General features: G+C 37.8%; 2 protein-coding genes across 2 annotated transcripts; both read right to left on the reverse strand.

Moving 5' to 3' along the window:
• Positions 1–2,939: 2,939 nt before the first annotated feature.
• Positions 2,940–4,225, reverse strand: LOC140164132 (serine/threonine-protein kinase 35-like). The gene is made up of 2 exons (XM_072187376.1): positions 3,727–4,225; positions 2,940–3,373 (listed from the first exon to the last, which is right to left on the reverse strand). Exons 1-2 carry the CDS (start codon positions 4,223–4,225, stop codon positions 2,940–2,942), a joined length of 933 nt encoding a protein of 310 aa, XP_072043477.1.
• Positions 4,226–7,723: 3,498 nt separating this feature from the next.
• Positions 7,724–13,793, reverse strand: LOC140164721 (NLR family CARD domain-containing protein 4-like). The gene is made up of 5 exons (XM_072188078.1): positions 13,529–13,793; positions 12,841–12,949; positions 11,691–11,975; positions 8,346–11,139; positions 7,724–7,790 (listed from the first exon to the last, which is right to left on the reverse strand). The coding sequence occupies exons 1-5, from the start codon at positions 13,634–13,636 to the stop codon at positions 7,724–7,726; spliced, it is 3,363 nt and encodes a 1,120-aa protein (XP_072044179.1). The 5' UTR covers positions 13,637–13,793.
• Between the last annotated feature and the right edge of the window lie 581 nt (positions 13,794–14,374).

Consider the following 14,374-nt stretch of genomic DNA (forward strand, 5'->3'; position numbering starts at 1 on the left):
AAATATGTGACCCGGCAGCACAAACGAGCAGTAAATTCCCTAAATTGTATTCTGTGTTACGGTGTAAAATGTGTACGAAGGTCGTATTCATCGATAACTTAAGCTGGCCCGACATCCGTCTTATTTTGATAGTCAAAAACTAATCAATAATCCTAATGTTGAAGTGGATAATAAGCTTCTACCTTAGATGGCCGGCTATAGAACTTTTAATAGCTCTGGTCTTTGTTTGCTTTTGCTAAATCCTGTTCAAGTGGTGGGTTACCAGGCATTGTATTTTGTACAGGTATGCATAACCAACAATTAACAATGAGAGAACTTTCTTAAACCTCGTTGACTTGGGGATGATTTGAAATGACCGCCAATTATGACTGTTTGATATATATTGCCAGCAATGTGGAAAAAGAGACACATGTAAAAAAGGTAAAAGCTATAATTTTGTTGAAGGAGCAAAGTTTAACAAACCATAACCCCGCTTCTGGATATCGTTTGAAGTCAAATGATATACCATTTTTAAGTTTATTTTTAAACACGTAATAAAACAAAATTGACCGGGGGAGGAATTTACTGCTCATTCGCCGTGGACGGTCACATATGTTCATCATCTCATGTCCTGAACTTATAAAATATCTCTACATACAAAGTGGTTTTAAACCATTTTAGAAAATCATTTTAGCCCTATATATTTTTTTGTTTACTGTATCCTGGTAACTGAGATGTGTGTTTCATAACAAACCATAATTTGTTCTATTGAACATGTCCAAGTAGAATACATGAATAGAATACATTAAATCCTTTGTTATACTATCTATAGAAATGTACTCACTGATTATAACACTGAATAAATTAAATAGGCCTAATCTCTTCCACATAGACAATTTAATACTACACCATGTATGTATCTTCTATAATGTGTTGTTAGGAAAAGAGATTTAAAAAGGCTATAAGGTCATCAAAGGTCAGGTTATAAGGTCAATTGGTTCAGGTCAAATTCAGGCATCAATTTTGAATACATGTGATAGTCTGTGATATCATACATGTCATAATGAGGCATCAATTTTGATATTTTGTCTGTTACTGGATATATAATGGAAATGTGTGAGGTGGATATACTAAAATGCCTTGGGATGTAAATGGTGAGTACAATTTAGATAGCCTAGTTGAGATGGATTGGGCAAATAAATATAAAATAGTTACCAAAATCACAAAAATGAAGCTTACGGAAAACTACCTAATATGGTGGTATAGGTGACAAAAATACAATCTTTTTCAACATTGCTGTAGTATGGTTGTGGTAACCTGTTACCTATGGCTTAATTAAGTTTCAGTGACATAGTGTCGCAAGTTCAAAATACAAAATATAGCTCAACATTGAGCTAACATCGATAAAATGAAATGTTTCTGAGACATACGTTTTGTTTTGGCCTTATACGTGTTATACAGGGTTACCCTTCAGATATCCATTTTTGTTCCAATACTTGAACACGGAGCCCCCCCCCCCCCCAGTTTTTAGAGGAAAGTATGGTTTGCTTAGACTGCTGCCCTCAGTCGTCAACCGTCTGGATTGACGACTGAGAAAACTACGTGGAAAAAAAGTGACGGATTTTGCAACAGGATTCCTGTGGCATAGAGCATGCGCAGTTGTGTCCAAATTGACCTTTTGACCGAGTTTGTTGTGGTTAGAAGTTCAGAGCGCGATCTTGTCACAGCGGCGCGGTACAGCGACGCGGTACGCGGGCGCCGCTAGTCAGTCGCGCTACGGCGCACAACTGAAGTCGCATTGAATAGTTTTCAGAAGTCCGTCATGATATTGGCTGTAAGATAATCAGTCGTCACTACGAAGCATACACAGTACATGCGAAGTGTAGACGGCTGATTGGAATTAGTCTATGGTTTGCTCAGTCCCTGAGAACCCACTACTCCGGGGGGGGGGGGCCACTCCACCTTTGGATGTGACGCGAAAGACCCCCTTTGTCAGCGTCGCTGTCACCCAAAGACCCCATATTTTTTTACGACACATGCTCTGTCACCCGAAGACTCCCTATTTTTCAATTTGATATGTCACCCAAAGACCCTTATTTTTCAATTTGAACAGCAATTTTCATTTGTCACTGATTTTGTTACTTATTTTGAAAAATCAATGACATTTAAAGCCATTTAGAACTAGAAATTCGAGGTTCGAGGTTTCTGTGGCGTCGTTTCGGCTCTCACCCATATGTTCCATTTAAAAATGTCATGTTCTCACCCAATGCCCGGGGGGGCACTCAACTTTAGAAGTGACGGGTATGTGCCTACCGGAGTCGCGAAGTATAGGGGCCTATCGGGTACAAAGCGTTATTTTTAAAAAGGGGGTCATTGGGTACAAACAAAATAAAAAAGGGGGTCATTGGGTATAATATTTTGAAAAAGGGGTCTTTGAGTATAAGATTTCAAAAAGAGGGTCATCGGGTAGAAAATTTTGAAATGGAGCAAAATTTTGAAAATTTCGGCATAATTTTGAAAAAATGGAGCAAAATTTGAAAGTTTCGACATTTTTTGTTCCATTTTGATGCTGCTATTCTAGAAAATCTAGACAAATAGGGGGTCATTGGGTAGCCGCAACCAAAAAAAGGGGGTCATTGGGTAGCCGCAACTAAAAAAAAAGGGGGTCATCGGGTATGGCTTTTAAAAAAGGGGGTCATCGGGTATAGTCGACTTCAAAAGAGGGGGCCTATTGACAGGCACATACCGTCGCTTCCAAAGTTGAGTGCCCCCCCGGGACCCAATGACCCCATATTTTTTACATTTTGCTCTCACCGAATGCCAAAAATCATGCTCTCACCCAATGACCCCATATTTTTCTACATTTTGCTCTCACCGAATGCCCCTTATTATATATTGAAGTGCCCCCTCCCGGGAACCCACTCCGAAGTCTACTCGTGTGCTTCTTGTACCATGGCACCTTAACTAAATGTAGCCATCCCCGTCAGAGGGCCGTCTGCGCCCATTGCAGATTCAATTATGCGGAAAATAACTCGTTGAATGCAGTTAGGAGAAGCTCCTTTGATGACTGAGTAAACAATTTCTTCAACATCCTTTGCGGTTGGTCTTGCTTGCGGATCAAAGTCAACCATGGCTCGTATTAAAGACCAAAGCTCTTCTGAGATTCGAATGGCGGGCTTTTGTAACACATCAATGTCGTCGCCATCACGGAGTGCTTGTGCGGGGTCTTTGAGCCCGTGGTTCTCATCGATAATAGCAACAATGAGACCGCGGTCGCCGTGCTTACTTCTCTTGTAGCAGATCATTGTGGCGAAGATCAGGCCCATGGAGAACACGTCTGCTTTCGCAGTGTAGTGTCCTTCGTAAACTTCTGGAGCCAAGAAGAATATTGTACCTGGAGAAAAAATGTCGCAAGAATAAAATGACAACTTGCATTTGACCTATCCAAAAAGCAAGAGGAGGCATGAAGGAAGGGCGGCAGAAGAAGGTGGCAAAAGAATCATTAAAGAAAAAAGGGCGGGAAAATGATCAAAAATAGTGTGAAACATTCAAACAAATGGAATTATACATTTAAAATTTTGTTTTCAGGTTGCTAGCGCCTATTAGAATTTGACCAAATCCTCTCAATGCAATTTCAAATTTGGATATGGGTATTCTGTTGTTGGGAAAAATTCAAATGGCTTGCTTTGGTTTGCACATAAATATTCTTCTTAATATAGTATTTTACGCCTTTCATTTGAAACCTACCTTGTAAGGTAGCCATGTAGAAATCATACAAACTTCCTTGAAAGTTGTCAGATCCAAACTTTGCCAATCCGAAATCGCCGATCATGGCTTTTGGCGAAGATGGAGTTCCAGTAATGAGTATATTATCGGGTTTCAAATCCCGGTGCGCCAAGTTATTGTCATGCAAATGAGCTACACCAGATGCGATATGACGCATAAATTTGTTGCGTCTTTTTCTTCCTGGATTATAGCGCGCGAAGAAGTTGTTGAGATTGCCGAGGTGACAGTACTCCATAACGAATCCGATTGAACCGAAGGCCTCGATTACCCCATAACATCGCACTACATTTTCATGGTAGAAGAGGGATTTGAAGGCATTCAATTCGTCGTTTTCTACATCGCTATTCACGTATTTCAATGTTTTAAGCGCGCGGATTTTGCCAGATTTCTTTTCTTGCACTTTATATACTTCAGAAAATCCTCCTTCGCCGAGTTTCTTAATTCTGGTATAGTCGTCCATGTTGACATTCAATTTCCAACTATGCTGCATACGGGTTAATTAATAATTATACATATATCATTTAATCTGAAATTAGATTCGGCAAAGTCTTATCATAATGCCTTCCGTGTGTTCATTAATATTTGTACCAATTTGCTATGTTAATGGCCGCTAATTGTAGAGTTGCCGCTACGTTATTAAATTAATAATAATGAATGCTAATTTGTATCATTCCGGTGTATCTTCGAAGATTATGGTATGGTGGTTCTCATATCCCATTTCAACAAATATTCAGTCAAAACACACGTTCGCTATGTCCTTTAACTTTTTGGCTAAACATAAAATTATAGGCCTACACAATGTCACTCTAATAGGTTACAACATTAAGTCTTGACTCAGAATAGTGATAACAAGGTCAAAGTCAATCCCTCGAATGCATGATATTTAATTTCGTTATCGTTTTATTATGCAAACATTTGTGAGGCATATCGTCCGGGTTTAAAATAAAATAATCAATATTTACACAGCCGTGACGTTAGTCACGGCTGTGTCTTTTTTCTTACAGGTTCTTTCTTTCTTTCTTTCTTTCTTCTTTCTTCTGTCAACCATTACATTTGCTCTAGCACTCACATGCTTACATCGATTTTGACCTAACTTCGTCACAATGATCAGTGACCTTGCTCCTACATGTCACATGACACTCGTGGGGTCAAAGGTCATGCTGGGGTCACAGGGGTTAAAAACGTGATTTCAACTCAAAATGCACCTTCTCCTACAAATTACGTAGGACAGTGACGCAACTTGCACACATGCATTGTAATTACCCAGTGTCTATAAGGTGTACACATATTTGTGGTCAAAGGTCATTAAGGGGTCACTTCCGGCATAAAACGGAATACCTTCAAATTTTTTTATTAGCTCAGGAAAACATAGGACAGTAACGGTATGTTCACATTTGAATTGCAGTTACCCAATGTACATGTGGTATTTTTTTATTTGGGGTCAAAAGGTCATTAAGGGGTCACTTCCGGTTTAAAACAAAATACCTTTAAAATGCATCTTCTCCCACAAATTACGTAGGACAATGACACCACTTGCACACATGCATTGTTATTAATCAGTGTCAATGTGGTGTACACAGATTTTGGGTCAAAGGTCATTAAGGGGTCACTTCCGGTATAAATCGAAATATCTTCAAAAAATTGTATAAACTAAGAAAAACATAGGAGAGTGATGATATGTTCACACATGAATTGTGTTTACCCAATGTATATATGGTATTTTTTATTTGGGGTCAAAGGTCATTAAGGGGTCATTTTCGGTATAAAACGAAATACCTTTAAAATGCATTTCTCCCACAAATTACGTAGGACAGTGATGCCACTTACACACATGCATTGTTATTACCCAGTGTCTATGGGGTGTACACAGATTTGAGGTCAAAGGTCATTAAGGTGTCACTTCCGGTGTAAAACGAAATAACTTCAATCTTCAATAACTTTATCAGCCAAGAAAAATATAGTACATTCACTCATGAATTGATGTTACTCAGTGTATACGTGATATTTTTTATTTGGGGTAAAAGGTCATTAAGGGTCACTTCCGGTCTGAGACAAAAAGCCTTCAAAATGCCCCTCTGCCATAAATAACATGGCAAAGTGATGCCACTTGCACACATACGTTGACATTAGCCAATGTTTATGGGATTTTCATATATTTTGGGGTCAAATGTCATTAAGGGGGCACAAAACGGCTGTGTTCGTGGTCTTAGACCACAGCTAAGTCTAGTTATATTTATGGACAGTTCCGTAGCCAGGATTACGAAAGGTGCATAATGTCCAAAATGTGGACCTTCCCTCCACAAAATTTAAAGATGCGAATGGCCCTTTAAATAAATCATCCAACAACTCATTCAATGCTCCTTTAATTTAAATTTTTAAAAATCCAAAGTTACAAAGTTAAACAAGTCATTCAGGAAGTACGCAAACCATTCAGTAATCAGTTCCTGAACAATCAGTAATCAGCTACTACCCAATCAGTAATCAGCTACTGATCGATCAGTAATCAGTGACTGAACAATCAGTGATCAACTACTGACCAATCAGTGATCAGACTTTTATACCTGCCGACAAATTACTTGCTCCCCACCTCTCGACCTACCAAATGCCCCCTAAAACATCCTCCCCCCTCTTTTGTACATACTAAATATTTTGGTTCCCAATTACCAAACCTTAAATGGTCGAGCGTAACGAGCAGGAAATTTTGCAGATTTGAATGTTTCTGTACGATTTTCCTAGGCCTTTTTAGAGCATATAATTTAATAGGCGCTCATAAATGTGTGCCAAAAATCCCCCCCCCCTCGATCTGCCAAAAATTGCTTTCCACCTTTTGGCTGCCAAAAACCAAAAAATTCTTGCCGCTCCCCCAGTCAGCCCGATTCAACAACTGTATAATACATCATTTTCAAGTTGGACCTCAAATGTCCATATTATGTAACGCATTCCACAGCTGGTCATAATACTCCCCTTGGCTATTTGACAAATGGTCCTCTTTACATCAGTGCAGTCAGCTAAAGAACCGGGCTAAAGAATCCCGATATGCATTTATTCCGCTGTAGATCCTGTTTCACAAAGGCTTCGATAATACAACGTGGAATTGTTTTGTTAAAAATTATATTGTTCTTTAAAAAAAATATCATGAAAGACTCCGGGTGAAATATGTGATAGGTAATTTATTCCTCATCTGTATTAACTATTTAATACTGGTTGGTCCGGGCATTAAAATACCCAAAAATTTAAGTTTCTGCCGATAAAGTTCTTTCAGTAACAACCTGTAGATAACTTGTTGGGTAGAATACTTTGGTCTACGTATAAAAATACTTTTCTTCCTTGATATCTCACAGAAGCTTAGAAAGGCGCTGTTTGTTTTATGCATGGATAAGAAGTATAGAAATAACTCTCTATTTTGGAATATGTTTGCTTGGGCAAACTAAAGTCTTCACAAAGCGTAACACAGGCGTTATAAATCCGCATTTATAAACATCATTAGACGAATTGGGTATAAAAATGAACCATCCTTCTTTTTATGTTAAAAACTTGTAAATACGATAGGCGTGTTTATAACGGCTGCATAAGTCTTTATGTCAAAGTGCATCGAGAGAATACAGAGCTATACAGCAAGAAAGCCAGTGGTCGAGCTAGCCAGGACTGGTCTTGCTTGAACCACCTTGACAATTTTCGTTTTCCATCTGCTGGTCTGATAAAATTCCGAACTTCGTTTCTTTTAGCTATAGTCCAACCAGTTAAACCAGAGTCTTTTAGTTCGTCAAGCCAGATGAAATATGAGCAGATATAAAATCCAAGTAAAATTTACTGTTGTATATATACTTCTGCGACCCTGCAATTGAGCACATTGTGTTAAATTAACCTTTGCGCTTGCCTAGGGTGTCAACATCCTGAAAGTTACATACTATACTTGTCCTAACAAAAAAGTTGTTGTGTCGTCCACTTGTTATCATCACTAGAGGATAGCCACAAAGTCGTCATCTGGTATTTTATAATCATCTGGTAGGAAACTGCGACAGTACCTGTGTGTTGGAAAGACATTGTCGTCTTGTAAGTAAAGGAATTGAAATGTATCATCAAATTAGTCAGTTAGTAGTAACACTAACAGCTAATACACATACCTGTTGACAAACATTCAGAAGCAACACTGAGGCATATTTATGGTACACTTTAATTTTAGGTACTAGTATGTATAAATGAAAAAAAATGAGAAAAACAAAATGGCGTCACGAATAGGATAAACTTGTCTAACAGGACTAACGTGATAATTGACCTTTTCGGTAAATCCCATAAGCCTTTTGTGAGTACACATGAGATGTTGTCATTTGACGTCTTGCCGAATTGCAATGCGCAGTAACGATGTTCGCATCGGCGCGACGTCAAATGACGAAAAGGTCAATTACTTGAAGTCTACTTGAAGATGGCAAATCTTCATGCTTCAATATCCTACTTTTATAACCCCATCGACCACCATACAATTTACAACATGCTTGTTCATTACCTTTTCTGTTTTGACTTAAAGTCATACCAATGATTTGTATAAGTTTGCTTTCGCATAGAATCAGAGACTAGCTTACCATACTAATTTCTGGAATTTCTTCTCTCTCCCAATCCTCACTAACTCATCAAAACTCTTCACCGTTAGCCCAATACCGTTCAGCTTCAGTGTGTGAAGATTTGGCATGGTAGCAATGGCCTTCACAAATTCCTGACTTTGTGGTTCGTCTACCATCTTCTTCGCGCATTCTTTCACCGCGGCGATTCTCATTTCTTTAATGTTCTGCCACTTTTTCAATTCTGGTGCTAATATTCTCAGACACGATTGCACATCTAAGTTGCCTGCGCACAAAAACACAATTTGTAAGTGTGGCAGCAATGCAATGCTTTCAAGAACACGTTGCATCGCAGCAGCACTGCTGTGGTGATCAGGATGTGGCAGATTAATCAGAGTTAAATGCTTCAGTTGGCTCAGATTTTCAGCCAGTATGTTAGCACCTTCCTCATCCATGTAGTTGACATGCAGATATAATTCCTTCATCTGGCTGCCAAACTTTGGCAGGTTGCTATGCACTGTTTTCATCGTTGCTGGAGTTGCCTTCATGCAGTACACATCTAGCACCTCTAAGTTGATCGATGACAGACTTTTGGACAGTTTGTCCAGTGCGCCTCCTGCTTTCTCATTCTGGCATATATCTAGATGCTTCAATTTTGGCAACAAATGGACACATTCGGCAAGCTTTGAAACATCTTCCACTTCAAGGCCAGTTTGTCTTAAGTTTAAGTGTGTTAATTCTTGAAGCTTTCTGTCTTCAATAAGCTTCCACAAAACAGCACTAGACTCATGCAGAGGGACGGATCTAACCATTAGCCGTTCAGTCTGTATGTTCTCCAAACTATTGATTAGCGTCTTGATTGAAAAGTTTACTCCCTTCTGCCAATCTTGAAATACCTGCCACATTTGCATTGAGGCCAAAGCACATGCCACTCCATGAATATCAGCTGCACGATGCACTTCACTGCAGGTGGAAGCAAACTGCTGCAACTTCTGATTTAGCTCCTCTCCTGAAAGCTTACTGTACGCTTCTAAATATTTATGGAACGTTCTGTCCGAAGTTGACTGCATTGTTTCAGTCGGCACAAAAAAATTACCTTTTCTTGGAACCCCAATTACAGTGATGCTTTTTATTGCACCTGGACAGCGGACGTTTGACAGAAAATATGAGAGGGCTGAAGCACGCTGAGGGGTTATTCCAGAAAACATGATCCTTCCTTCTGGGAAAAGAGTCAAGAGATCCTTGTTGAGATGTCCTGTTGCTTCACATTCAAAATTGCACATCAAACATAAATCGACAATATCTTGAATAGATTTGGACCTTTCAAAGTGAAGTTCTCCTTTGAAAAATTGTTCCAAATCTGGTTGAAATTCCCTTGTAAACAGGTTGGCCAAATGTCTCAGTATCAATGTTGCTGCTTTCTCGCTTGCACCACACGCAAAGAGAAGAATCATCTTCGCATTCAATGTATCACTGGGTGCTTTCAGAGCTTGCATGAATATATTAAACTCTTCTTCTTTATGTTCACTTAGATATGCCAGATATTCTCCACCACACTTTTCTTGAGCTGATGTATGGAAGAATTCGACAGTGCTGATCTTCTTCCAAGATGACAGACTGGACTTTCGCTTTGTGGCTTTATGATAAGCTTTGCTTTGTGTTGCTTCATGCTTGTGCAACAGTCCAACTGCACATGCTTTGGTGACATTATCATCTCCAATCTCTGTAACCATTTCTTTCCAAGCGAATACCAACTGGCTATTTGGAGGCCATAAGCTCTTAAGTGCCACCCTTCCAAGGTCACGAATAAGCTCCTCTGTATCAAAGTCACTATCAGTCGTTTGCTTGGCCAAATAGTGCTGCTCTAGAAAGTCAAACAACGTCAAATGTAGTTTGCTTACAGAAAGTGTTGCTTCCACTGTCTTTGAGTCTCCACTTTTTGCATCATTGAGCCAATACAAACACAAAAGCTGAGTTATAAGAGGCGCTGCTGCAAACCCCACATCAAGGTTGTTTGACTCTATATAATCGATTAAACTGCTTGCCAACTCTTTCTTCAAACCAAAGAATTTGTTGATGTAATTCTTGATTTTATTTTTGGAAAATCCACTGACTTCAAACTGTTTGTATTCCTTCAGACACTTGCCTAAATCAGACAATTTGGCTGGTCTGCTTGACAGAATCAAGAAGCACTTTCGCAGGATGTCATTGTTTATCATCTGGACAATAGACCTATCTGAAGCTGCAGATGCTAGTCCTGAATGTCTAAACTCGTCATACCCATCTAGAATGACGCAGCAGTCCTCAGGGTGATCTTCAATAAATGACCTCAACTGTGAAGCTATTATCTTGGTATCATGTGGCAACAAATGCTTCATTATCGCTTCTTCCAATCTTGAGGACTCTTCAAGGTCTCTCAATCTCAGAAGAAAGACCAGTTTAAACTTCCGAATGGGAGATGACGCCAGGTCATCTTCTCTTGCCCAGTCATACACATATTTTACCATCAGAGTCGACTTTCCTGTTCCTGCTTCCCCTTGGATTATGATTCGTGTCGATGAATTCCCACAAACTGTTTCATGTGTAAACACCTCATCTTGATCTTTTAGAGGAATTTTCAAAGGCTGACATGGAGTGGGTTGCTCCAATATGAGAGATAAATCAGTGTAGATGTCGTTGATGCTGATGCAGTCGGTCTCATCCCATGGATACTTAGGAAGATGACAGATCCTATTAAGATACGTCCACCGTAACTCCTCTTGACATTGGGCAACATCTAGGTCAATGTGCCTGGTTCCATCTGGCTTCAAAACAGTTCCTATAATAATATTGAAAGGTGAAATATACATACCAACATATTTAATACAATTGACAATTGACTGTTTATAATGTCTGTTTATCTTGGAATCAAACTGTTTCACGGTTGTTTTATTTGATGGTATGTGTATTCATTTCAAAGCAAAGTTGAACACTGATGGCGCTATTTATCTTAAAACTTGTTTGAACCTGTACAAGGGGTAGACAAATGACATTAAACCTCAGAAAAATGAATAACAAATAGCAAGGAAATTTTCTAAATAAAAGCTATCATGAAATGAAAGAAATAACTCATTATTGGGCCTGGGCTAAATTAAACTTAAAACATATGTAAATAGCGCCCTCACTTTGCACACAAATATACAATTCATAGAATAAAAATCACCACAAAAAGGCAGATAAAGATGAAAAATTTGATAAAGAAAGGAAAATCTATTTTGAATATGGCTACAAAATATATATGTATGTTAATATAATATGTGTTGGTAATGTCCATCTAGAATTGAAAATTATAAAAAAGAAAAAATTAAATTAAAAATCAAATTTGCACACCTTCCAAGACTTTTTCTGCCATATCTACTCGTCCACATTTCCCAAGTGCATCTGCTAGTAAGCATCTGAAATCTGAAGAATTGGATTGCGATTGCTGCCACTTGATCAGCATGACAAAGACTACCTGCTGAACACCAGAGTGGTGGTGATCTTCCCAAATCTGATCCACTGTCGATTTTGAAACGTCTAAGTTGACAGCTAGTTTTCTGTAGATGTCTGGTACTTCTGCAGCCAGAGAAAGAAGTTCTTTTTCAGACAGTTTAGGATGTTTGGTAATGTTGGGTTCTGTTGAAAAAGAAACAAACGTTTATATTATATTATCTCACATTTAATGAATTTGAAATTTGGTTGGTTTTTATGGTAATTATGACTTAATAACTTGGGACTTTTCTTTTAAATCATTTACATTTCTTCTCAAAAATTATACCGATATTTCATATTGCTAATTTTTCAAATCAATTTGTTTAATACTCTTTTAAAATATAAATATTGCATAAAACATATCCAAAACATATTGCCTCAAATAAAACCTATATAGGGCAGCTACGGCTGGTCTTTAATCTTGATAAAGGTATCAAGTTAAGTAAAAGGTACACAATATTGCCAAACAGTCACAGTGTAGTTAATCCTGTATAGTGCTTGGCAGTCATGACATGCATTTCGAAATGATACCAAAATATTCTAGGACATTGTATCTTGTGTAACTTACCAGTATACAATGTATAGTATACAAGTTCAATATTTAAAAGTTTTGTAACATAAGATACATCTTGAGTTAACTCTCTTCACGCGGGTGTCGACTGCAGACGACAAGTTTCAAAAAAAAATTCAAAATTCAAAAATTTCAGAAATGTAAATTTTCATGACCATATTTGGAATCAGCTTGAAAAATGCATTAAAATGAGTACAAACAAGCCTAGTATTGGTCCAGTGGTTCTTAAGATAGCTCTTGATATTTTGAGAAAATATGTCAAAACTTTAACTTTTTCCATTGAAGCGCATGGCTAGCACGCAGAGCATTAAGGAAATATCTTGGTATACTAATCCTGTTCTAAGGCAGTTAATGTATGAAACTAGTGATAGGGATGGGCAACTTGGGTTTTGCCTCTCCTCCATTTTTACACAAATTTACAGATTTTCCCTGACCTACCTGGGTTGTCATCTGCTCCACCACATAGCCCATCAGCAAGGTGAATCTTGACTTCAATGTTAGTCTCATTCTTGACACCATTATCTTCCAAAGACAACGCATCACACAACTGTAAAATAGTGAATAACTAATATGAAAAGTACTTCTAAGGCAATAAAAATGTGACTCATTACTGCTAATCACAGCAAAAGTTGCAAAGTCCAATGGCAATCACAATATCCCTCTTTGGTCCGATTTCTCAAAGCTTATTGGTCAGGCTTCCTAAGCCAGCTGGCTAGCCCTAAGTGGATCCATTTGATATATTTCTAGGTGATGTATGATATGAACAATTTAAGCACTGGTTTAAGCCTGATGACTTAGGAAGCCTGGCCACTAGCCATGCTTTCAGAAACTGGCCCAGTATCGCTAAAGACAGGGTGGTCAAAATATGATGTGATCAAACAGAATCAGTTGGAAGTCAGAAATATTAAGATCATTGTAAGATATAGCCAAACAAAGGAAATATTTCTTTTTTGTTTGCTATCGTTTTGGAAACTAAAACTGTTCATATCTTTTCTAGTTGTCCAATTTCAATGGGGCTTGTTGCAAAATGTAGCTTTGCAAATGCTTGTTACAATCCAATAAGAAACTGAAAATTGAATATGACTGACTTGCTTGATCACACCACATAATTATGTGAATCACATACCTGAGTTGATCGCATCATAAGTTTGAGTTTTGAAGCATCAAGACCCAACTCCCTAGCCATTTTTTCCTCAATGTCTTCACTAAAGTCAGTGAGTCCAGCTGAAGACATAGTTTGGTATTCAGTGGAGTCTTGAGGAAGATCTGGTAACACTGATGTGATGATCTATGCATGTTTGGACAAAATAATTAGGTAAAATTATTGGTTAACTGAAAAAATGTAGGCCCATGTAAAGTTGTTTTATATTCGACAAATGACATATTATGAATTCATATTCATCAATATACATGTACTGTAACTGTTATAAAAACATCGGATTTGTAAATATTCTCAATCAAAAAGTGCACTCAATGAATAGTAAATGAATGAAATAATAAATAAAACAACCCAGAATCAAAATACAAATGTTCATGAATCACCAAAAACCATTAATCTGCAACCAGTTTAATACATAGGTGACATTTATCATATTTATAGATCCATACTCATATAAATTATACAAACATTGCTTTTGTAATTATTTTCAAAAGTATTCGCAATTTAAAAGCATGTTTTTATTAGCCTTATGGATGAATTTTCAGACTTTTTTCAGAAATGTTACCCTTTTGAAAATGTTATGAAAATGTTTTGTGTTCACTAACAATTTAACTTCATTTTGGTCTACAAATAACTTCTATGTTGCTTGACTGACCTTTGTTAAAACTTTGAAAAATTATTCTATGTAACATTTTATCAAAGGGTGCACAGATTCTATGTGTCAAAACTTTAAAACACATTGATATTAAATAAACGACAGACCAAGGGCTATAGCATATCCCATGTTCCAGACTTAAAACTACCAGCAAAGAT

The sequence above is a fragment of the Amphiura filiformis genome, chromosome 11 (assembly GCF_039555335.1).
Source record: "Amphiura filiformis chromosome 11, Afil_fr2py, whole genome shotgun sequence".
Taxonomy (NCBI): domain Eukaryota; kingdom Metazoa; phylum Echinodermata; class Ophiuroidea; order Amphilepidida; family Amphiuridae; genus Amphiura; species Amphiura filiformis.

Coding starts and splice junctions, on each gene's coding strand:
- LOC140164721 (XM_072188078.1), bottom strand. CDS start 13,636: ATGTCTTCAGCTGGACTCACTGACTTTAGTGAAGACATTGAGGAAAAA. Junction 12,950..13,528: donor TTATGATGCGATCAACTCAG/GTATGTGATTCA, acceptor ACTATTTTACAG/TTGTGTGATGCGTTGTCTTT. Junction 7,791..8,345: donor AAATTCCAGAAATTAGTATG/GTAAGCTAGTCT, acceptor TCCAACACACAG/GTACTGTCGCAGTTTCCTAC.
- LOC140164132 (XM_072187376.1), bottom strand. CDS start 4,225: ATGGACGACTATACCAGAATTAAGAAACTCGGCGAAGGAGGATTTTCT. Junction 3,374..3,726: donor CTACATGGCTACCTTACAAG/GTAGGTTTCAAA, acceptor TTTTTTCTCCAG/GTACAATATTCTTCTTGGCT.